At 44.4% G+C, this 24,604-nt stretch overlaps 1 protein-coding gene across 2 annotated transcripts in view; it reads right to left on the reverse strand.

The window, feature by feature from the left end:
• Positions 1 to 361: 361 nt before the first annotated feature.
• Positions 362 to 24,604, reverse strand: part of SOBP (sine oculis binding protein homolog) — a 161,832-nt gene continuing 137,589 nt past the window's right edge. For both annotated transcript variants that reach the window (XM_081033263.1, XM_081033262.1), the window contains 2 exons: positions 20,066 to 22,021; positions 362 to 2,004 (listed from right to left, as the gene is read on the reverse strand). In XM_081033263.1, coding sequence (XP_080889389.1) covers positions 20,069 to 22,021 — 1,953 coding nt within the window. In that variant the 3' untranslated portion in view covers positions 362 to 2,004; positions 20,066 to 20,068. The remainder of the gene's footprint in view (positions 2,005 to 20,065; positions 22,022 to 24,604) is intronic.

Here is a 24,604-nt window from a genome sequence, read left to right on the forward strand (position 1 = left end):
GTGACAAGGAAAATAACAATAGTCATAATAATGACAAAAGCAAAATAAGCACATATAAGTGCATTTTTTTTTTCTTAGAGATTTATTTTTGTTTGATGAATCTGACACCAGTCAGGGAGAGAGGAGAATGTTGGGAGACCCGCAGGGAAATGAGCACCCAAGGGAGGGACTGCTGCTTCCCGCATGGATGGGGTTGGTGTTGGGGTTGGTTTGTTTATTTAATGTGTTGCTGGAAGTTTTCCTTTTGTTCACTTTTATAAATCTCTCCCCGGGGTTGCGAGCTTTCCCTCCCTCCCACCACCCTTCCCCCCCACCCCCAATTTCATTTTTAAAAAGCGAGCTCGCTTGCTCGCCAGGTGTGTCCCCCAAGCTCTCACAGCTCTAATAAATAAGGAGCACCTGTAAAACAGTAGCTTGACTTGTTAAGTGACTCTGTACAAAGGAGAATATAGAAATACAGTATGTACACCTCATCCACGGGCCCATGGTGCTTCAAGGCCAGCGTGACACTGACCTGGTCTCGCCCACCCGCCCCCGCCCCTCCTGCTGCTGGCTTGGCAGCCTTGTAGGGGGGGCACCTGGACCCCTCCAGAGGGAACAATTGCTTTATTTGAGTTAGTAAACAGATACACTGAATCACAAGGTGATTTGATTTTTTTTTTTCTTTTTCAGTTTTCTTCTTTTTTTGGATTTTTGTCTTCTTTTTTCTTTTTTTTTCTTTTTCTTTTTCTTTTTTCTTTTTTCTGTACTCATCAGTATGGGATACTCCACGACTGTCTCACCAACTCAGTGCCAGTACACATGCTCTAGAGGACTTCTGGACTCGCACCTACAACTGTACAAGTGCACACAAGAAAACCTACCCTGTTATCCTCCACCCACTGATTGAGGATCGAATTGCACATTTCTCTTCACCATGACAGGAGAAAGCAAACAGTGAAACAGAATCATGGGTGATCTTTCTCACTTTCCCTCTTGTTTTCATTGGTTTGTCCATACCATTCTAATTATCATGAAAGGGCTCTGCGTATAGAGAGATTGCTTCACTGACTTCCTGGATCACCGAAAACCATCAGGGCTGAAATTTCATCCAAGTCTTTCGTGACGCCCAGCAAATATTCCCCCTCGGATTATTTTACACCTTGAGGGCATTTTGGTCTTCAGTTCAACACTCTTGCTCTGTTCCCAAATGGGGCGCTATTTAGGGGAATTTAAAGAGAAAGCTGAGAAGAATAAACATTTACCGAGTTCTCTTGGCATTCGGTCTCTGAAAAACCACAGTATAAACTATTCATGCTGCTTCTTACATCTGTCAAATCGAAAATTAAAAGCCATAAAAGTGTAACACTGAAAATATGGCATTAAAAAGGATAAAGGTGGCCTTTGTAAAAATAACAAGAAAAGTATATCAGCCAATAAAATATTCTAACTCTTCATTTAAAAGTGCATCCTGGGCAGGACAGAGATGAATCTGAAGCGTTGGGACTCCAGTGCGATCCCTCTCCGCCGTCAAAACGTGAACAGTATAGGTCCAAAACCGTACAATGCAAATCACAATTCTTAGTGTAGCAGCAAAACCACAGCAGTTTTTAAAAAGATTAAAAAAAGGTTTTTGTTTTCAAATCCATATCATCTTCCAGCCTCACCCTCTGAGCCTTGAAGATAGAGCGGGGAGAATACCTACATTGGTCCTTGTGGTTTGTTGGTGTTTCATTTGTTTAAAACCAAGGGCGAAATCCCTAAGTTCCTCTGGGGAGAAGCAGAGATGGGGGCAGCAGGAAGGCTGGGCCTGCTGGCTGGGTCCAAGATGTGCTGGCTTCTCTGGGCTAGAGGCCACCAAGGGAGGGCTGCTTCCTCTGAGATGCTTAATGACAGGAAGTGGCTTTATTTGCTTGAGTTTTAGCCAGAGAGGGTGGTGAGCGGACCAGCTGGTGTCATTGGATGGCGTGACATGGTTTGCTCTGCGCCCTCTCTCCATGCAAGGTACCCTGTGAGTGAGTGTTCCTGGAAAAGAGGAGAAAAGGCCTGTCAGAATCCACTGGACCAAACCACGCCCTCCCCGCAAGCTGGGGAGAACCCAGGCATGAGTCAGAGCAGCACTCTCTCCAGTCAGGTCAGGCTTAAGACAAGTCCCCAGAACTAAGGCAGCACAGCGTGATGTCGACGTGACTTTCATTCACGGTTCTGCTCCGGGTTAGCCCTGCCAGCTTTGTGTGAAGAAATGAAACTTGAGTTGCTTTTTGGAATACCGCAAGGAACAGGGTACACCACGCCCTCACCCGAAGACCACAACTACATCCTTTGCGACCCGGCAACTTTCACCCTCCATGTTACTGCAAGAACTGGCAGGAGGTCTTCTGAGTGGCCAACGTCACACAGGGCTGGGCAAGGTCCCAGAGGACCCTCCAGCTCCAGACCTCAGCCCCATACTCTATGCAACAGCCCTGGTGTTTGCTGCAAAGGAGGAAAGCCAAGAGATTCACTTCTCAGCACGTGAAACATTACTAGGGACATACAGATATATCTTCACAGGTTTCCTACGGAGGCAACTGACCTGGAAGAAATGCTCCTCTGCGGGTCTTGCCTGACAAAGGTGAGCCATTCACATTTCTTCATACCCAAACCAAACAGTAGCTCGGGACTGGAAGACGATAAACCAACCAGGTCTTGAAATCCTGGGCAGAGGGTCTGAACAGCACTGTTCACCAGGAAAGACAGTTTCTGGGGAATGCCCACCCCAACTTCCACCACAGACATTAAGCTCTGTCTCACCATCCCTACTGGCTTATTTCATTTGCTACCAGTCCCTTGGTTTGAAATACAACTTCCTGAGGACACTCAGAGTCACCCCCAATAAGCAGCTACTCAGAAGTCTGTCAACCAAACGGTAAAGTCCCTGAGACTGGGGTTGTATCCATTTTGCTCACATCTCTGCACCCAGCCCCTAGTTCAGCTGCACGCACATGTCAAACAAACGAGGTCAACCAGCCCTCATCCACCATGCCCCAAAACAGCACCTGTTTTTCCTGCCCATAAATGGGGATGTCAGAAATGTGCATGGGTAAAATTTGGCTAACAGGAGGTGATGACAGAGGACTCGTAAACATCTTTACAACTGCTGAGATTTTTCCTAGAACAATGAACAAATAATTTCAGCGAGGTGGTAGAATTTAGAATTTGAAGGGACCCCAGAGATAACATACTACAATTTCCTCATTTTATAGATGAAGAGAGGGAGGCCACAAAGAGACTTGGAAACTTTCTCGGGGTGTGTGTAGCATGAATGTAGCACAAGTGTGAGGGGGTCCGATGCCCATTGGGAGGACTAAGTACAAGCTTGTGCTTTGAACCCTGCTATCCAAATCCTGGTGTTAATGGTAATGGTAATAACGATCAGCCAAAAACAAGGTTTGAAAATCTGAATGTGCCTGACAGGAAATGCCTGAGTTCCCCAAATCACATTAAATCACCAGAGCAGTGTGCATTTAATATGTATATTAAATAACCAAAGTGAAAATGCAAAACACCACAAATATGCAATGGGGGTGGAATTACAAGGCCATGGAAACCCTTTTATTTTGCATGGTCAGATTTGGAAAAGTGGATGTTCATCTCTGAATAAAGAGTTCACTTGGATTGCTCTTTCTTTTCTTTCTCTTTTTTTTTCTTTCTTCCTTTCTTTCCTTCTTCCTTCCTTCCTCTCTCCCTCTCCCCCGCCCCTTTTTTTCTCAAGAATGAGAAAACGGCAAGAAAGGATACAAAAACAAAAACACCAAGAGCCAACATCAAATGAGAGGCCACAAAGGGTTGGGAAGGAGCCTCAGAAGTGACAAATGGATCCAGATACGCAAGTGGAGCTACTTCTGGGAATGATTCTTTTTCATTTAGGAAGCACAGTCTGGAACTTGCTGTGGAAGGGAAACCGTCCTCACCTCTGGGCTGGGGACCAAGAGTGACCAAATCTTGTAGTCAGAGAGAGCATCTGAATCCTTTCTTTAAAAAGGAAAGGGAAAAAAATAAAAGGTGTTTACCACTTTCTTCCAGTGATTGGGAAACCCCACCATTTTGAATTACTTAAGAATGCTGCAACTGCGTTTTCAAGGCTATCGTTGTTGTTTTTCTCTTTAATGTAATCATGTCGCCCCCAAAAGAGGACTCCTTCTCAAATAAGTTTCTTTATATTCAAATCACCTCTGGACCAGGGCCAAATGTGGACTGCATTGGCCTACTTGGAGAAAATTTCAAGGCTTTCATAAGGGACTGGGAAAACAGGATTCTAATGAGAGCCATTCTGGAACCTTAACTACAGCATTTGCCATCCCCAACACTGTAATAATCATTATTATTCTCTGGTATCTATTATTGTCTGGTAAATAATATGTGTTTTCCCCAAAGTTCTAAAGGGTGCAGCTGCAGCACACTCTATTTTTTTGCAGCCCCACTCCTGCTGCTCTGAAAGCCTCCTCACACCGAGCTTATTTTAAGAGAATGGCAAAGTAGACAGTTTGTGCCGTTTCCTTCCCTTTCACCACATACTTGCCGTGTCTGGGACCCCCACAAAGGCCAGATGGTGGCAGTACAAGTCCCTTCCTGCTGATAACATTTGAGGAGGGGCTGCTACTGAAGTCATCCTCATTTGTTCTTCTGGCTCTGGCGGGTTCAGGGCAGCCGCCTTGTTGGTGACACAGGAATAGACTCTGGAATCAATGAAAATGAAGAACCAAGCTTGGGCTTCACCTTCCTGATAGTTATTGGTATGGCATGAAACTCAAGAGTGGGGAGGAAGCAAGCTTGGAGTTTTAGGAAGTGATCATGGCAAGAAGTTCTAGAGCCTGAACCGGTTCCTACTTTGCTCTCGCCAAGCAGAGGGATCTTATGGAAAAATCTGTTCTCTAAATTTCTTGATCTGAGCAAAAGAGAAATTACTACAATAAGTGAGATGGAGATGCAAGTTACAGTCTGGCATGACCCCTACCTAGCGGTGTGACCTGGAACCTATTCCTTAACCTCCCCAACCCTGTGACATGGGGGCCTGGGTGAGATTTTCTACTATATCTTCCATCTCTCCTATTCTGTGATTGTAGGATGTTTGAACCAAAGCAAGTATGGAGGATTATAAACTTGAGCAGCTGGATATTAATCTGTTATCAGTGTGTAAGGAAGACTTTTAATTTCTGGATCCCGAAGTCCAAAGTTTCAGAAAGATCTCCTCTCTATTATCCCCAGCTCGCCCTCGCCCCCCAACACACTCACCTCTGGTGGAGATTTTTGGGGTATCTCTTAATGCAGGGGGTTCTGGGGAAGGGCTGCATTTGTGCCTAACATTTGGGTTTTCCTCTACATTGGGGGTTTGTCTGAAGGCAGAACCACTCAGAGCCCTGTTACATGGAACAGCACTCGCACACGGCCCATCCTGTGAATCATGTATGTATTGTGTATGAAGACCAGCTCCACTATTCATGGTCTCCAGCAGGCATGTAAGGCCAGGTGCTCTCAGAATTCCAGGCCCACCTGCCCCTTTGGGTCAAAGGAATGAGGCGTCTTCCTCATGGAATCATAAGGTCTGTGACATCAAGGGCATTTGACAGACGCTCTGTCCACCTGACACTTGTCCTTATCAGCAGAAAAGCACTGCTAAGAATGTGGTTGAGTTACTCATCCTCCTTTATCACACCTGAATTTTCAGAGAATTATAGAGAACAAAATTGTGCCTGAGTACTAATAAATTACTTCCATGTTGATAACGGTCAAAATATGACCCTTCTCACCTTTTCTTCTTTGGCCCAATAATTATGCTGGTTGCATTTAAAAGGAGAGTTCACAATTTCCAGGCAACCACTCCCAAAAGTAAATGTGTGTCCCGAGTAAAATGGCCGTCTTAGTCTATGTCCCACTCTTTCCAAGCCAGTCCCTCCAGGGCGCCAGAGTCCACCTCTCCCAGGAAACCTGCCCAGATCAATCTAATCCATTTCCCAGATTTTTACTCTTCTTTCCTTCCTCAAATACCTTTGTAATTAGCATACTCAAAATCTGGTAGTAGGTTTGTTTTGTCTTACCTGTTTAGAAAGCAAGCTCCCTGTGTCTGTCATATTTATTCCCAGGAGTCTAAAACCCTGTGGCATCAACTCTATGATGTGCAAGAAATGCATGTTGCCAAGCTGGGCTTGCCTTTGTCCCAATACCCAGGCCCTACCAGTGACGCCACTCACTCAGGCTCATCGGCCCATCACTTATCACGGTTAAATACAGCCATTAAGTGCTGGCTTCAGCCACGCTGTTTATCTGGGACAATAACGAGTCCCTGAGGACTGGACTGCTCTCAGGTAGCCGCAGCTATTCTGGGACACTCACAAGGGGAGAGCCCCGCGGTCAGTGAACAGAGCCACCTGCACCAGCTGATAAACCTGGATGTGATGCCAGATAGTGGTCTCCGCACCAACCCATCCCAGAAAGAGCCATGGCTTCGCAAGGTTACGCCAAAAAAAAAATTCTCTCTTCTTGTCGACCATTGCTTCATGCAGAGTTTTGAAGTGGCTTTTACCAAGATGGAGAGCATTCTCATTTATGAAGTAGATGGCATCTCTTTTCTTATAGTTCACTAATTGATGAAAGTCTTTAAAAAACATCCTTTCTCCTTCCAGTGTGATTGTTATGGAAAATAACCCATGATGAGAAGGGTTTGGGGGCCAAAGTTCAGCTTAAGCTCAGTGCGGGGGGGCTCTGGCCTGAATCACAACTTCATCACCACTGTGCTGTTTATGTCATGGCTTTGACAAGCTAAGGCTCATGCATATTTAAAAGAAAAAAAAAAAGCCTTGATTTCTTTTCTTATAATTTTCTTCTTTAGCAATATCTCTTATTTTACTCTTTAATCAATAAAAATCAGAACCATACAAGACCCCCTACTGGGATAACTCCATCTTTAATTCTTTGTTTTGCAAATTAAAATTTTGGTGTTTTGTTTTTTTTTTTAATTAGCTGGTTAAATGGGCAGAGGTCTGTTGATTCTTACAAGGAGGTCTGTTATTTCTTGCTGACCTTTGAAAGTTCCTAAGGAACAAAAGACCCTGAACCAAGGCAGGGAACTCCCTCTTGTGCACTCACAAAGTATCTTCACCCTGGACAACCATTCGATCTTCTTTACCTCAAATCCTTTCTGGAATCTGGGAGTTTATGCAAACCAAAAGACCCTGTCTCTGGCCCTTTTCTAAAAGCATGGAAGGATTTATGATTCACAGTGTACATTTTACAAATGCATTGGAGCAGGTGGCTATATCCATTCACAAGAGAAAAATAAAGAAGAATTATATGACATAGCTAATGTTCTGCATGAAATGCTGAAGAAGAGCCTGGAGTTCTATGCCCCTGGCTTTCAGAACTAAGCACTTCCTATAATGGTTTAGGAATGCGGCAGTATTTTCAAAGCAAGGTGTCAAATTGTATTGAGCACCTACTTTATATCCAATACTGCGCTAGGCACTTTTGTATACTTATTTCACTTGAAAACAAGTATATCTTACATACTTATTTCACTTAGAGATTTATTTTATTGAAACAACAGTGTTACTGAAGTATTCATTATTGTCCCCATTTTACAGATGAGCAAAACTTTACCAGGAAGGTTAAGGGACTTACTTGCTCAAGGTCACCACTAGAAAGGGGCAAAGCTAGTCCCCTTGACGGCATGCTGCCCCCAATTCAGGTTTCATCTCTCCCCGTCCTTTCTCTGACAAGCAGGGTCATAACGTCAGAGCCATAAGGGGCCTCAGAGACACACAAAGTCCAGCTTCCTTGCTTTGCCAACAAGAACTCTGAGAAGTTATTTGATAAGAAAAAAATAATTGTGTCTTCTTCATTCAAGTGCCATCAATATACAAACAAGCTGATGCTGGTTCATGTGCCTTCCCAAAATTCTGCTGTGGACAAAAAAGTAGATGTTTATTGTGCTAAGACGAAGTTTGTTATTTCACTCTATATGTTATCTGAACACAGGCATTCTAAGTTTTTAAAAAAGAACCCAGAGGAAAAAAGAAGCTTTATGTGGCAAGTAGCTATGGTCTATGAATCAATAATAGATTTGAAGATTTTAGGTGAGGTCTGGAAAAGTGGTCTTTCTGACACTTTAATTCTTTACAACCAGACTATTAGCAGGGGGCCGGCGCAGACTTCATGTTCATGAAAACTTCCCTATAAAAAAATAAGAGCAAGCATACTGATTCCCCACGCTACCCCCAGCCCCAAACAGCCAAGGAGATGAAGAGTGTGGTTAATAATTGCTTCTCTGGGGGTGGCCGGATGGCTCAGTTGGTTAGAGCGTGAGCTCTTAATAACAGGGTAGCCAGTTTGATTCCCACATGGGCCAGTGAGCTGCGCCCTCCACAACTAGATTGAAGACAAGGAGCTGCAGCTGAGCTTCCGGGGTGGCCTGATGGCTCAGTTGGTTAGGTGGGCTGCACCCCCTGCAACTAAAGATTAAACACAGCGACTGGACTTGGAGCTGAGCTGCGCCCTCCACAACTAGATTGAAGACAAGGAGCTGCAGCTGAGCTTCCGGGGTGGCCTGATGGCTCAGTTGGTTAGGTGGGCTGCACCCCCTGCAACTAAAGATTAAACACGGCAACTGGACTTGGAGCTGAGCTGCGCCCTCCACAGCTAGATTGAAGGACAATGACTTGGAGCTGACGGGCCCTGGAGAAACACACTGTTCCCCAACATTCCCCGATTTTAAAAAAAAAGAAAAATTGTTTTAAAAATTGCTTTTCTGCAACCCTGCAACCCCTCAACCCCAGATGTTCAGGTACAACCTATTTTCTCTCTGAAATCACTTGCCCGAGAAAGCAATGCGTGGGTGGTAAAAATCTGACTCTGGTGCTTGGCACAGGGTATGTAACTCAAGCAGCTTTGGTTGTATCCCGTGTCTCACTGAGAGGAAAGGCAGATGAGGACTCAGGTTCTAATCCTAGCTGCGCCATTCTATGACCTTGAGCATTTGCTCTGCTTGTCCCAGTATCTACTTGTAAAAATGGAACCAGACATCTCGTGAGAATTTCTGGAATGGTTTTCCTAACCTCCAAAGTTGACCCCACGGAAATGTTTTATTATTTTCCACTACATATCTGAGGGAACAAGTTCTGGGCTATAGGAGTCACCATGACAATTCTTATAATAAACACCTACTATGTGCCAGGTGCCTCTTGGGCACTTAAAATTATTTATATTAGAGAGTGATAACTCTATGAAGTAAGGGCTATCATCTTTGTGTATAAGACGTGGTTGTGCATGGACATGCTGGAAACAGGCTGCCAGTCACTTCCCAGCACTGCCATTTACTAGCCAATGACACTGGGTAGGAAACATCTTGCCTGTGCCTCAGTTTCTCATTTGTAAAATGGGTTTAATAATGGTATCCCCATAGGGGTTACCATTTGGAGTACTGCCTACCTATAGAAAGTGCTCCAAAAATATTAGCTGTTATAATTATTAATGAGAAAAATGCAGGCACAAAGAGGTTATAAAACTTGTCCAAACTCTCAGCTGGTAAGAGACACAGCTAGATTTCAAATCTCACTCCAGGACTGTGTTCGCCTCTCAGGCATGGCAGCCTTTGTAATGGACCAGTAACTGCCATTTCTAAGGCACCTGTGATACGCCACACTCTACCTGTTTTCTTACCTAACCCTCACAACACTGTTGTTAGTATTACTCATCACCTAGAGACTAAAGCTCGGAGAGGTTGAACCACTTCCTCCCTCACCCAGTAAGCACCTCTGCTGGGATTTGAACTCAGGCTAGCCCAACTCGGAAGCAGATGTTCTTATCCTCAAAACCACACTGCTGCCTTCCTTCACTCCTGGGAGTCCACTGTTGCCACATGTGAAAGCTTCGTAAGATCCACAGCCTGGGAAGTCACGAAAGATAAAGGGACATCTCCAAAAGCTGCCAAACTCCCTTAACAGTACCTGCAGGCCTGGGGAGAATCCGATTCAGATTCTGCAAAAATCTCTGAAGGTGTCTGAAGTAGAGCCAGGCAGACAAGCCTTATGGCTGCTCTTCAGTCCAAAGGCAGAGCGTTGGGCATCACTGTGGCGGCCACTGTCCCGTCTCCATGTTCATCACCAGGGAAGTCCTGCAGGCGACTAGGAGAGCTGCTGCTGGCCTCTGTGTGCCACACCACAACCGACACGTCTTCCTCCCTGCTGGCCTAAGGCTCAGACAGCTGGTCCATCGTAAAGGGCGGAGCCCGTTGCCGTGGCAACTGGGCCCCAGCCAGCATCCCCCTTGACTGAACCTTGGAATGTTCTGTGGGTTGTGAGGTTTCCTTCCACCATGTGCTTTGAAGCCTGCTTCGGCCTACTCTGGGCACAGAGAAGGGGGTTCTTTCCCCCACTGCCCTGCCACAGTGGCTTTGCATACTTCAAACATAGATGGAGCAGCCTCTGCCCGTCACACTAGCAATAACATTCTGCAATGTTTAGAATCGACCGCTGGTAATTAGCCTGTCATCAGAATGCAACAATCAGCTTTAGCGATGCCAGTCTTTCTCCTGCTTCCTTTCATTCTATGAACAGCTGCTAAAGTCATTTTCCTCAGACACAGATTTCATCCTGTGACTCAAGGACGTGGTGATGCTGCCTAAAGCAGAATACAAAGTCCAAAACCTCCCGCTCCTCTCTCCGTGCCATGCAAGCCCTTTGCTCCAGCCACGTGAAGGGGACAGTCATCCCTAATGTGACTCATTCGTCTCTGCATCCACGGCTTTTGACAGCCTGTCGCATCCCTTATTCCTCCATTCCTGCCTTCCGTCCATGTCACTCCCCAGTTTTAGAACCTAACTCCGAATCACCTGCTTTATGGAACTTTCTCAGGGTGACTCCATTAGCTATTCCTCTCCTGGGATTCCTCTCATACATTTGATCAACAAATACTGGCTGCCCACTCTGCCAGCCCCGGAGCGACATACCGGGTTACAACGAGTGCACTGGCCCCAGCCCCTGCCCTCACCGGAGCCTGCTGTCCACAGTGTCATATCAGTTTGCAGGCAGGTTCTGCGTGTTGTTGGTAAGTGTGACCTTGCTTATTCCTTGTCTCTCTCCGCAGGTTGTTAGCTCCTCAAAACAAGTTAAGAACTTTTGCCACTCCTCCTCCCAAGTTTTTTCTTTGCTTGCCCACCCTCCCTCCCTTCCTTTCTTCCTTTCTGATATCTCTTAAAGACAATGCCCCTGTGTGAAGTCAGTGTAGATATTATTAGTTAAAAATGGATATGTTTTATCCTCTAGGGAAATAAATAGAGACTATCTCTGAACCATAAATAAGTGATAGGGACTGCCTTCCTGTGTTTGGATGTGATTAGGAGTTTATTAAATTTGTGGATTGTAATATATGAATTAAGTATAATTAAAAACTCTAAATACAGGCTTTTTAAAAGAAGTCATTATTCCTGTGCTTAGGCCACACACACACACACACACACACACACACACACACACACCCCACAGATGAGACAGAGAACAGGTTGATCGAATGATCAGAAAGTCAGGGGTGCTGTTAAAATCAGAACTAGAACCCCAACTGGTGGCTCCTCATCTTCATTTGCAAAGTCATAATGTTTTTCCGCTAAATTTTTTTCATAGTTTTTCAATTAATATTTGGGATTCATGTTACTCAAATCTTGGTGAATATGGAAATAGACATTAAGTCCCGTATTTATGATGCCATCCTACTAAATAAGAGGAATAGAGGGACCTGGATGTATTTTTGGTTTGGCAAATTGTAGAACTATTTTTTTCAAACATTTGGGGTTTGGCTAAAACCAAAACTTATTTCGCCAAGCACTTTGGCCTTAATTTTTAAACCCATGTGTATTTTAAAAGAAATTCAATCTATAAGTTTCTGACTCATTTACACTTAACTCATGAAAATGCTGTTTGGTAAGAACTATTAGATGTCCAAGCAAGTTTCTGAGCCTTTTTAGGCCATCTTTCCCCCTGTTCTTACCAGAAAGTGGTATTTTGCCAACCATTAAAGAGTGTGAGCCGCAGAGGCCAGTGGTCAGTTTGAAATTTATAACCTCTGAAAGCTTAACTAGATTCTGAGTGTGGAAAAAGGATTTTTTTGTCCCCCTTCTCCTTTTTTTTCATATTAAATGTATACATAGGTTACCTATGATAAAGACAGGATCCTATGTCTTAGTTTCCAAGATGGCTGAGGCGAATAGTAAAGAATTCAACCTACCCCCCAATAAACTGTCCCTAACGCATTTCCGAAGAATAATATGATGCTTTCAGTTCACATGGACACCAATTCAGATCCAACACTCTAATGGAAAGCTTTACTAATTAGTCTTAGGGTAAGAAAAAGAAGTGGGACTCAGTACAATTCAAGTTGAACATTTTACCTTTGGAGGACTAGGGAAAATTTTTTTTTTTTTAAATCACAGAAAACCAACTCTGTTTAACGACTTTTCATACATTTAAAAAATAAGCTGAATCTACTAAACACAGCATTTGAATTAAAACCAGAAAAGCAGGAAGAACGTGCATGTGTGCTGCAGTGACTTCACCCTGTATCTTCTAAATATAGTGACACTCAGACACCACTCAATTAAAGTATTCTAGTGGGGGAAAGCTTTTGGATAAAGTACTTAAAAATGGCTTATAAATATTTAAAGTATAAGCATCTAACAAATCATAATGACAAAGTTTTACATTTAACCACATGTGCTCCAAATATCTTGAAATTATTCTAAATATGGGTTTAAAATATCAAAAGGTCTTGTTGATGGGATGCAGAACTTTGCAGAGAAACTTAAACCTGATCGTTCTTGCTCCCACAACACCCAATCTGCACAATTTTTAAAGTGTGTGAGTGTAGATCTCCTTAGAAAAAGATCATGTTACAGTCTGAATTTCCAAAACTAGAGTTGAAGAATGAAATATAGGGTTTCCCCTTCTCTCACCAAATGCAGCTTAGCCACTTTGCTTCCAGATAATTTGTTATTGTAGGTTGGCTCAAATTTAAGACAGTAACATTTTAGAAAAACTTGGAGAACTAAGCCAGCTGCAAGGAGGATATCATTACAAATTGAGACACATGTTGTATGGGAATACCATTCATTTTCTATACCAAAAACATGTCTAGGGAAGCAAGCCATGCAAATGAGGAAGAGATATACTTTTTAATTGCAGCTTTTTGGACGTTAGGTCAATGTTTCATATCAAAGGAGTCCATAAAGTGTGTTTCTCCCTTCTGTTCTTTAAATGCTATCAGTCACATTCTTACTTCCTTTTTTACAGAAAACAAACACAGCTTGCTAGCAAAGAAAGACAACAAACCAGAGGTTCAAAGGGGGAAATGATGAGACAACCATCTGTGCAGGCAAATATGTGGATGGAGTGAGGCTGGGGAACGCGGGACAGCTTTCCTTCGTCACTGTCCTGACCTGTGGAAAGGCAGCTCTGCTCTCATGTTCCCTTCTCCCTATTCTGAATTGTGCATTTGGGCACCATGGTAACATAGTACAAGCACGTTGTTGCTTATGGCCATAGCTTGGTCCCAGGAGCACAGAGTTAAGAGATCTCAGGGGCAACTTGACTGGTTTCCATATAAGAACGTTTAGTATACTTGGGAGTTATTTTAAAGCACGGAGAGACTAATTCCAAGTTTTTGTTGTTATTGCCCTTTGCTTTTGCTCCAGTCATTTTTACTAGAATCTTTTAAATGACCCCTAAAATAATGTGTGTGTGTGTGCGCGCGCGCGTGTTCCCTCCTTATTGATGGCCTCACATTCTGAATCCTAACCCTCCCCCCCCCATGTTTTCTCAAGCAGAATGCTGTGGAAATTCACAAATTGGTTAGTTTTTAGAGCTGGCATCCAAGATAGCATTTATTCCTCTCTTTTTTTGAGAATGGGACCCTGTTAAATGATGCCGATGCTGCATTGTTTATCTTTTAAAGCTAACTTGTTTCTCTGAAATGGATTCCTTTGATGCTTTTGAGGCATAAAAAAAAGTTTACACATGCAGAATACATCGCCTTAACATGCCTCCACATAGTAGTAACTGTTGTGCATTTAAAATGGCAACTGAAGAATACAAATTATCTGCCCAGGACAGGGTGAAGGGAACTAGAATGGCCAGCCTCTGTCCCTTGGGCACAATCTCTTTGACAAGAGAGTCTGGCAAAGGCCGTGATGGGTGGAGGTAAGTGTTCCCCCACCACATGAGGTAAGTGTTCCATGCTGTGGTGTATTTTGCTCTTCAAACACCTCTGCCCCTCTGCAACGCTTGTCTGAACGGACGTAGGTGTAAGTGATTGAACCATGATGCCCAGAGAGCCGCTCAGGCCAGCGAGGGAGAGATTCATTAGAAATTAGACAAGGAGCTTGTTTCCAGTGCCCTTCTGGGCATTGGCTTGTTAATAGCTGGTCGGATGCACCCACCCTTGTAAGCACACTCTCTCTAGGTGAAGAAGCTAGGGAGCTGGGGAGAATGGAGAGCGCCCCCAGACCTGGCCACATCAGTGCCCTGGTGTTGACTGAGCTGTCCACTTCTCGGACTAGATCTAGCCCTCCACCCCCTTGGCCTCAGCAACTGAAGGACGTCTCCCTGCACAGTGTGAACCTGGCAAGTCCAAGTGCTGGGGAAGTATCTAGTGTGTTTCTTCTCTTGTTTCCCTTTTTTTCTTTCACCGTGGGCACTCACAGGGTCTGGTCACTTAAAGAAAAGCCTATAATCTATAACCTTGGCATATGGTCACCAAGGCACTCTTACGGAGGCTAGTGCTACAGTATATAGCTGCATTAATGACTGGGCAAAGTGCAGTCCGCAGGAAACAAACTGTGAAAAATAAATTCTAGCTTTTAAGGGAAACTTACAGTTAATTGAGCTTCCTCAGAGTAACAAGAAAAACTCCAGCTCTGATATTGCTTGGTGATAATATAAGGTAATCCTTCAGAGATGTAAGGCATACTTTTCCTGAAGTTACAACCTATGCACCTCTCCTCCCAAGAAAATGCCTCTGTGCATGGGTGCATAAAACTTTCCACCAAGTTCCAGAAGGAATTGCTACAGGCCATCCATGGCCTATTGCACAGGGCCGGGAGATCAGCTTTAGGGGGCGGCCACGTGGATCAGAAGGCCTGGAGATCAGGGCAGTGATGAACACTGCCCTTGATGACCTTAAGGGTGAGTTCCTCTTTCAAGTTTGTGCACTAAGCACTTCTCTTGCTTCACCCTAGTTCCAGCCCTGCTGAAGGGAGAGGGTATGGCTACATCTGCAAGAAATAAATACCTGGTCACACATGTCATTTTCCTATTTCATCATAATCGCATTGGAATAATATCTAAAAACCAGATACTTGCACATGAAAACCGTCCTTCCACCCCCTTGTCATAAGGGTTAAAATAGACCCAGCAGCATTGAATGAGATGCGTCCAAGGCTGATCTCGACTGTTTATTCCAGAAAACTCTCCTCTATGAGTCTGAAATGATCACAGCAAGCAATCTCCCAGGCTGCCACCCCTCACGTGTATTTGATGCCAACCTGGGGGTTTCTTGCTGGCTCTCTGAATGACCAATACCCAGAACTGGACAGCCGTCTGCGTCCTGACAGACAGCCAAAACGTTAACATCAAGGATTATGTTCGCAATTAACGTTTCCAAATATCAAGCACTGAACGTTAAAAATCTCAAGTTTGGCACAGGATCCACACAACCCATTTATATTGATTTCACTCTCAATTTTTCTTCTTTTCCTGGCTTTAAAAGTAGGCACCCATAGAAGTATTTCAAAGGCATGGATGGACTTGACTTCCCAGATAGCCTACTACTCTCTTAAACTTCTTAGCCAGAGAAACTAAACTGGCAAAACTTACCTGTCACCTCCACCTTTTTGGCTTTTCTAAGGAGGCGAGCCCCCCTATCCTCCTCTTGAAATAGCCTTTTCTGGGGTCGTGGCCCCATGACCAGACTAATCATTAAACTCTAAACTCCTAGAAGCCAAAATTACCTGCCTCCTCCAGCTCTCCTGGAGAAAACTAAAAAAGTGGAAGGAAATCCTGTTGCTGAGGCTGGGGGAGCACCTTGGAACTGGGGCCAGGGAAAAGAGTCTCATATTTTCTTTCTGGTTTTAGAAACATTTCAGAATTTTGGGAGCCACACAGGTGGGAAGTTGTATGGACTTGTTGCTCCTCGGGAATGGAAAAAGTGAGGGTGAAAGGGTTACTCATGATACACATTTTTTCCATTGATTATTTTACTTAAAGAGAATATGTCATTTCCCTGGAAAATAGAGGAGGGGGGATAATTTTCTTTTGAATATCTTCAAACATTTGCAAATGGTTACTCTGAACTCCCCAATGTACCATAAACAAGTGTAAACTGTAGAAATTCAGAAAATGTACAAATACAAACAGTTATTCCCAAACTCTAAGGCAAAGACAGAGAAGGGAGTATTTCATTTATAAATGGAATTCTTTGTGGCTAGAATAGTTTGGGAAATGTTTATACATTGTTTTCCTTATTATTTGGGAGGATATTTTTTCTAGCTTACAGAAGCTACAGAACTAGTATTTGGGAGTCTTAAAAGTTGAAGATTAAAGGAAGTTTACAACCTTTTAAAATTTTTGACTAAACTTAATTGGTTCTGCACCTAGGAAAATGTCTGCCCATTAAAATAATTTGTAATCATATCAACAAACAAAAATGCATAAAGTCAGGTAACCAGGAATAGAGTAACTTCAAGATGGAAAATATATTTTTTTCCATCTTGAAGTTACTCTATTCCTGGTTACCTGACTTTATGCTTTCTTGTAATATATATATATATATATATATATATATATATATATATATATATATATATATATATATATATATAGAATTTGGCAAGAACTAGCAAATATGATTACTTCTTTGAAGACAATTATAGTTACCTGGATTATTGATTTCAAAATAAAGTATGCTTTGAATACAAACAAAATTATTTTAAAAACAGTAATACAGTATGAGAATGGTGGCATAGTGAAAAGAATGAAGAACCCCGACTGAAGTTACTGACACACTTTCCTATGAGAAATAATATAATGTCACCTATAGCATATGGAGAAATCACTCACCTGCACCTCACCCACCAACCTCAGCCCAGGTTTGTTTTTGGTTTTCAATACTTTCCACTTTGTCTTAAACTTGTCACCAAACAGTGCTCACTGTCAGGGCACAAAAGCCATGCAGTCCTTTATTTAACAGATGCATTTCCAATTTCTGCAACCACACAAACGGGCTGGGTTTCTGACGGCAGAGAACAAACACAGCACCACATGTGCACAGAAGATCAGGAAGGGTCAGAGAATGTGAGTGAATTATGGCAGATTGAGACTGTGCATCTGAGCTGACATGGAACTAGAGAGGGCAAGAGGAAACGTGATTTAGCGGAGGAGAGGCGGTCCTTCCCCCATCTTAAATCACTTGACTTGTCACCCCACTGTATCTGGCAAAGCCTGAGTGTCTCTGACTTTAGAGAAAAGCTGTAATTTCTTGAGGGACCCATCATAAAAAGAACTCTCTCATTTCAAGGGGCTATGGGCAATTTCATCACTGCATCTTCTGAAATTGGCTAAAGCCAGGTTAATATTTTTAGTAACGACTCTGGTCTACACACAAGGCCCTCGCCTGATTCTTTATTCAGAAACATGTATCATCCAAATAGCCATCATATATTTCATGCCTTTTTGTTCTTTTGGCCCCATGCTACTTATGGGCTAGTGCTACTATTCTTGACCTGGTCACTTCTCACTGCAGTAACAGTAGTAAAATCTTTCACCTTCCCATTCTTTATGTCATTTGAATGAGTGATATTAGAATGTGTTTAAAATTACAATTACCGATGCTTTCTGGTCTTTCTAAAGGCCATCCCTTTTTTGTCCCACATCTTCCCATTAGTCACTGCTTTGTCAACCAGATGAAATTACTCTGGTGGAGAAATCAGGCGCATTTTCAATTGAGGTGACAATGAGAAGGCTGAGGCCATCTGTCTTCAAACAGCAGAACTTGTACAAGCAAGAAGGCATGGTGAACTGATTTTTCATATCCTGCTCTTACTGGCAAAGCCATCAATGGAGAAGGAAACCTCAAACTATGATGGCTGAGAATTCCCTCTTGTACACCCAACAAGCCCGCTCGCTCTGGCTCTGTGCTTCCCAGGCAAAGTCTGGCTATAAGTTAGGTACATGACAATATAAATATGCTAGACTTGGAGGCAATGGTCTGGACACGTCACACCAAACGTTCTGGTCCACACTTATATTTCCCACTGTGGAGTAATGGGTTGGTATTCTAGGCCTGTACTTGTTGCTGCTGAAAAAATAAGAATTGAACACTGTCAAAAAAACCTGAATATTGTCTAAACACGTAGAGAAGTTGGTAGGCAAGCTTGGGTTTTCTTTAGGAACTTCCCCCAAGACAACGGAGGTGGAGAAAAGAATTTTATCAACTAGGGTCATAAAGGGACCAATTAGCCAATTCTTTTAGAGTGGTTTAAAGAAAGTGTAGTTCTAGAATCAGACAGCCTGGATTTGAATCACGACTATGCTTACTAACTTGGTGTTCTTGAGCAAGCTACTCAGTTTCTACGTCTCAGTTTCCTCACCAGTAAAATGAAGATACTAATAACTGTCGTATGGATCTGCATACAGATAAATACCACTGAGAAATACTTAGAAGAGGACCTATACATATCGACGTGAGCCACTGTTCTTCCTACAAGGTCCATTTCTCCCAGGCCTCCTTCCTTCCTGGGTTTACATCCCCACTGACTGTAAATGCCTTGAGGCAGCACTGCGTCACATTCACCTTTGTATCTCCCAGCTCCTGGAAGGAGCTGTGCACAAGTTAGGTACTCAATAAATGTTCACTTCTCTTCCCTTCTTCTGCATATACAGTTAATACATCTCAAGTGAAAGTCAGCCTGTTTGTCGATCTCTTGGATAAAGGGGAGAGTTTGGGCTCTGGGTTCAGCGGGCCTGAGTTGAATACTGGTTTCCCCACTCACCAACTCTGATTTGGGCCACATCTCCAAGCCTTATTTTCCTCCTTGGTAAGAAGATGCAGATGATGCCTATTCCAACAGGACTGGCAGGGTGATCAAATGAAGCCACATCTGGGTATAGCGGGTATGTCACACATGCTAGTTCCCCTTCCCCTAACGGAAATTCTGGACGCATTATCAGCGTCTCACTTGGCATTAAGGAAGATTCCCCCACTGAGGTCAGAAATGTGCACGCTCATCCACATCAGCAATGTGGCCCTTTTCCCTGTCAAAGCCTCCCGCAGTCAGCAAAGGTGAGCAACCCACCAGCTAAGCTGAGGAGTCCAAAAACTGGGAGAAAGCAAAGCTGGTCAGTGATGCTTGAGACTTGCCCTGGGGAATGCTGGTTGGTGACAAAATGAAGGAGGAGATCCCAACAGGAGCTATGGGTCACTGCTCTAACACCCTGCCATGCAAAGAGGGCTTAGTGGCTTGGGTTCAGGTGGCATAAGCATGTACGAAGGTTAGTTTTCATTCTCATCTTGCAAATGGAATCCCGTGGTTATGGAGAACATGTGTTGAGTTTGGACCTTCTGCTAATGAGTCTAGTAGCTCCAGAAAGTTGCCCAGCTCACCTTTTACCACAGCCTAATAACCTCATGACTGCGTTATTTACCAGGCCCCAAGCAATCTCTACTTCCTTCCTACCTCTTCCTCTTCTCCAACAGGGTGAATTACAGAGATGAGCATAATAATAAAAGTGTAATTAAGGAGACAGTGTTCCAAGTCAGGCTCAAGAGTGGGCTTTACTATGAAGTAAGTGACCTGGGGCATGGTATTTACATGCTGTGCATCAGTTTTCTCAGCTGTAAAATGGGAACGATGTTGGATCAAAATGATGCTAGAGTGTGACTACACAAGGCGTACTGTAAATCACGCACGGTAAAATCATGATTCTCAATTCAACGCTCTCGCCTCTGCCTTGTAAGAAGGAAGGAGAGGGGCACTGGCTCGTGCGCGGAGAGCCCAGGTGGACATACAAACCTTTTACTTATTCTGATTTCTAATTCGGAGGCACCTCCTTTTGAGCGGAGGCTCCAGGTCCTCGGGCCCGGCGCTGAGCATGGGCGAGGAGATGATGCAGGGCGCCATGGCGGTCTTCTCCGCGGGTTTTGGCACAGGCTGGATGACGCAGCCCGTCTTGGGCAGCATCCGCAGAGCGTACGCGTGGTCCTCGTCCGCGGGGTTATTAAGGTTCGGGTCTGACTTGTCGCCCCCCGCCAGGGCCTCCTCCCCCATCAGCTTTTTGGCTGCGTCCCCGTCCAGGTGGCAGTTGGAAGCACAGTTGTTCTCCTTGACGGACTCCAGCTCGCTCACCGCGGGCTCCTCGGGCGACAGCAGCTTCTTGGGGGCCGCGGGCGGCGGCGGCGGCGGCGGGGGGGGCTGCTCCGGCGGCGGCTCCGCGATCTTGGCGCCCTCGGCGCCGCCGGCGCCACGCGTGCCGTTCACGATGACATTGCAGGCCGCGGCCGCCTCGGGGCCCGCGGGGGCGCCTGGGCCTGGGTCGCCGGCGGCCGGGGGGCTGCAGTGCCCGTCCCTGCAGCCGCCGCAGGTCCTGCGCTCCGCGGTCCCCGGTTCGCGCTCCGCCTTCACGTGCGCGTGTAACGCGCGATGGATCACGTTGTGCAGCCGGGCCCGGTGGCCCACCGTCAGGTCGATGACGCCGTCCTGCGGCCCCTGCAGCACGCCGGGGAAGCCGCGTGCGCCGCCCGCGCCCGGGGGGCTGCCTGCGCGCCGCGTCAGGTCCACCACCTCGCCCCGGCCGTGCTCCGCGAGCGCGGGGGCCAGGCTCAGGGCCCGGCCGGAGCAGCCGGGGGGCGAGTCGGCGGATTTGGACGAGCCCTGCTTGGAGTCCCGGGGGGACAGGGAGGGTCCGCCTGGCTTGCCTCCTGCCGCCGAGGAGTCGCCAGGGGCGCTCGGAATGAAGTTCTCCCCGTTGCTGGAAAATCCGTTGGGGGGCTTGGAATCATTGACGTGAGGGATGGGAATAGGGATGGGGATGGGCACGGGCAGGGGCACGATCACGGGGTATGGCACGAGCAAGGTGGGGGGTGGCACCAGCGGGGCGAGCGACGGCAGCCCGAAATTCATCATCTGGGGCACCGGCATCGGGCCGTTTGGCATCATGCTCACCGGCGGGAAGGGGAGGCTCGGCAAGGGCGCGCCCGGGGGCGGCGGGGGAAGCAGGCCCGGGGGGTTTCCGGGCATGGTCGGGGTGCTGGGGGGATGAATGTGGGGCGATAGCATGGGCCGGTGCATGGGGCTGGAGGTGGGGCCCAGGTTCCTGGGGCCGCCCGGCGGGGGCCCGATGCCAGGGAGCATGGGATTGGACAGAGGGCTGTTGGGGTTGGAGGCGTGGTGCGGCGGCCCGCGGATGAAGGGAGGGCGGATCTGCTGCATGATCTGCTGCTCCATGAAGATGGGCAGCGGCACTGGGCCCCGGTTGGTCATCACCATAGGAGGGCTGCGAGGCGGGACGCCCAGGGGAGGCCCGATACTAGCCGGGGGCTGGACTGAGACAGGAGGGATGTTTGCTGTCTCGCTGATAGGCATGGACTTGGGCACCGGCGTGGGGATCTTAGTGACAGAGCAGTTGGCAGTGTCAGATGGAGAGACGGTGGTGGACGCCGCTGGGCCAGAGCCCTGGCTTTGGCCAGCTGCAGCCACTGGGGAGGGGGCCTTCCTCCGAGCATCTGTTAGAGGAATATTCCAAGAGTCTGGAGTGAGCAGCTGCACCCCGGTACCTTCTGCTTTATTTTCCATGGGAGGGTGTAATGTGCTGCACAGCCCAGCTGGAAGATTGGCCTGTGTCTCTTTGTAGAAAATGTCCATTTTGTATTGATTGAGACATTTTGCACTGCAGAACTGAAGCCTTCTTTCCCCGTCCCCAAAATCCAGGTATTCTTTTGTGTGTCTTATGTGCTTACACCAGTCACATACCTACAACACAGTAATACAAAGAAAAAGGTAAGACAAGCAATTTCCTTCGATAGATAGTGTTTCATGTTTCATGTGAAGGTTCTTTCAAATTTTATCACAATTTTTCAAACAGACTGAAGTGTTTCCTTCTAAAAGGTAGAATTCTTAAATGTTTGTACAATGATTTCTCATTGGGAGCCAGAATTGCTTTATAAAATATTAACTCTTCAGAACAGCAACTATCCCAATCTCCTATTTAAAAAAAAAAAAGAAGAAGAAATTGTGTTGTCCCCTTTAAGGCGGATCTGACAAAAAGGAATACATATACCTGCCCACACATTTTCACTAGTCAAAGAGGCTCATTGTAAATGCAAATCTAAATAGTTTTGGAGAGAAGGATTCTCCAGAAAGTTCAGTGGGCTTTGAAATATAGCCCCTTAAAATTCTCCTCATGCAGAGTCACTTTACACTATTGACTGTGCTCAATAATGCAGTTGGAAAGGGTGTGCTGTGTTAACCAATAACACAAAGCACTGCACATCATTATGTCTGCCTTCCAAGGGGAAATTTGGAATTAGTCATGAAGTCTGTGTGAGGTTTAGCTATTCCCAACCTGTGATGTTGCAGCAAGCTAGAATTATTTTTTGAGCTGTTTGCCCACTCTCTCTTAGTAGTCAGAATTTTTGGTGACATTACTTGGCACACAGGCTTATTTAACAACTTTTCAAACACCAGAGAACATTTTCCAAAAGTTGTTATGGCTTCCCTCCCCACCCCCCTTTCAAATCTACTCCTGGCAAAAGAAAGGCATCACCAAATTTATTTTAAAATTGGGCTGCAGAACTAATTAAAGGCTGAGAGCTTTTCCCAATTGGAAATCACTAGACATCAAAGTTCAAAAAATAGTCATTCTCAGCTTCAGAACCCATTACTTTGGAGAAATTATTGTGATTTCATTAACACATTAATTTTGCAACACCATCAGCTCTCACAGATGGTGAAGACATGATCTACAATTCAAATATGACTCTTGTTTGCACAAATGTCTTCCCTTCATATGGCATTTTAAACAAGAATTAATATGAGTAATCTTGCCATAGCTATAAACAGATAAACAGATGTCAAAATTTTCAATAGTTCTTTCAGTGCCTTACTTTTTTGACTGAACATTACACAATCTTTTTTACTATTATCCTTTTTTTCTTTCTTTCTTCCTTTCTTTTTTTTTTCTTTTTTCTTCTTTCCTTTTTATTTTATTTATTTATTATTTTTTTTTGGCATTTCTTTAGCGCTCAATCCATACAGCAGCAAAGGAAGAATTCTGAAATGCAGTGGTGAGTCCACTGAATCTGAGTTTCCCCTCACAAAAGCACTGGTTCCAGTATTGCTCTACATAGAACCCTGTTTTTGTTGAGGAGTATGTCTGCTGTTCCCTTGTTGGTGCATTTTTTTTTAACTATGGTAAACAGATAGCATTAAAAGATGATGAATTTTAATAATGATTGGTCACATTAACAGTGCAAAAACAACATATGCTGGGCATTTGATTACTCATCTCATTTAACTCTCAGCTTTCCTTGATTGTAAACAGTGGTGGCATGCTAGTGTGTGACTGTGGGTGCACACATTCATGACAGATGTGGGTCTCCAAGTATAAATTCACTTTTTCCTTCTCACTTTTTTTTTCACTGATACTTGCAGGTAATATACTTGATGGTATGAGATTGAATAAGAAACACTTATTGGCACACAGTTTTTTGTTTGGTCTCATATCGAATTCCTCTTGCAAAATACCTGTTGCCAAAAAAATAATTTCAATGCTAATATACTCCTGTGTTTCACTACAGTGTTTCAGGTTTCTTCAGAATTAAGGGAAGTTTTTTTTTTTTTTTTTTATCGTAGTTGAGATGTCTAGTTTACAAACAAGTACAGAATTGCTTCTGATGAGAAGAGACACACAGAATCTGTCAGACCCTCAAAATTCTCATCTAGATAAAGATTAAATAAACTAGTAGTGAAAATTTTACACATTAAAGTTATTATTTTTAAGATCTGATCATTCTTATAAAGTGAATATATAAGGATGTGACATTAAATTCCAATAGGAAATAAAGCCACCTGATTCTATTTCAGTATTAGACATCCATAGAAAGCTTAAAGTCTAAGTTTATAAGCTTGAGGTGAATGATCAAATACAGTTTCTTTAGTCATGAACTAAAAAATACTATCAATGAATTAAATCAATTAAAATAATATACCAAAATTTCTGGCATATTTCCTTTGGATCTTCTTTTTTAACCATAAAGGGAAAGAGTTTTCTGAAATCCCTAATTGGTTTTTAAATTACCAGAATGAATTACTTGCCTCCAGAGGATTCTTCTGTTTCCTCAAGCTAAATATTTTCCATTGGAGTCACAAAAAATAATCCAAATATAACTTAAATGTTCTTCTGTCACTTCCTTCACTTTCAATAATTCACTGATGAATAAGGAATGTTCACAGATCTATCCCAATTATCAAATGAGCATTCTCTACCACATTTTATCTATTTCCACATAAAAAGAATTACAGACATCAAAGTTCAAAGCAAAATTCTATTTCATC

The sequence above is a fragment of the Rhinolophus hipposideros genome, assembly GCF_964194185.1.
Source record: "Rhinolophus hipposideros genome assembly, chromosome: 3".
NCBI classification, from domain to species: domain Eukaryota; kingdom Metazoa; phylum Chordata; class Mammalia; order Chiroptera; family Rhinolophidae; genus Rhinolophus; species Rhinolophus hipposideros.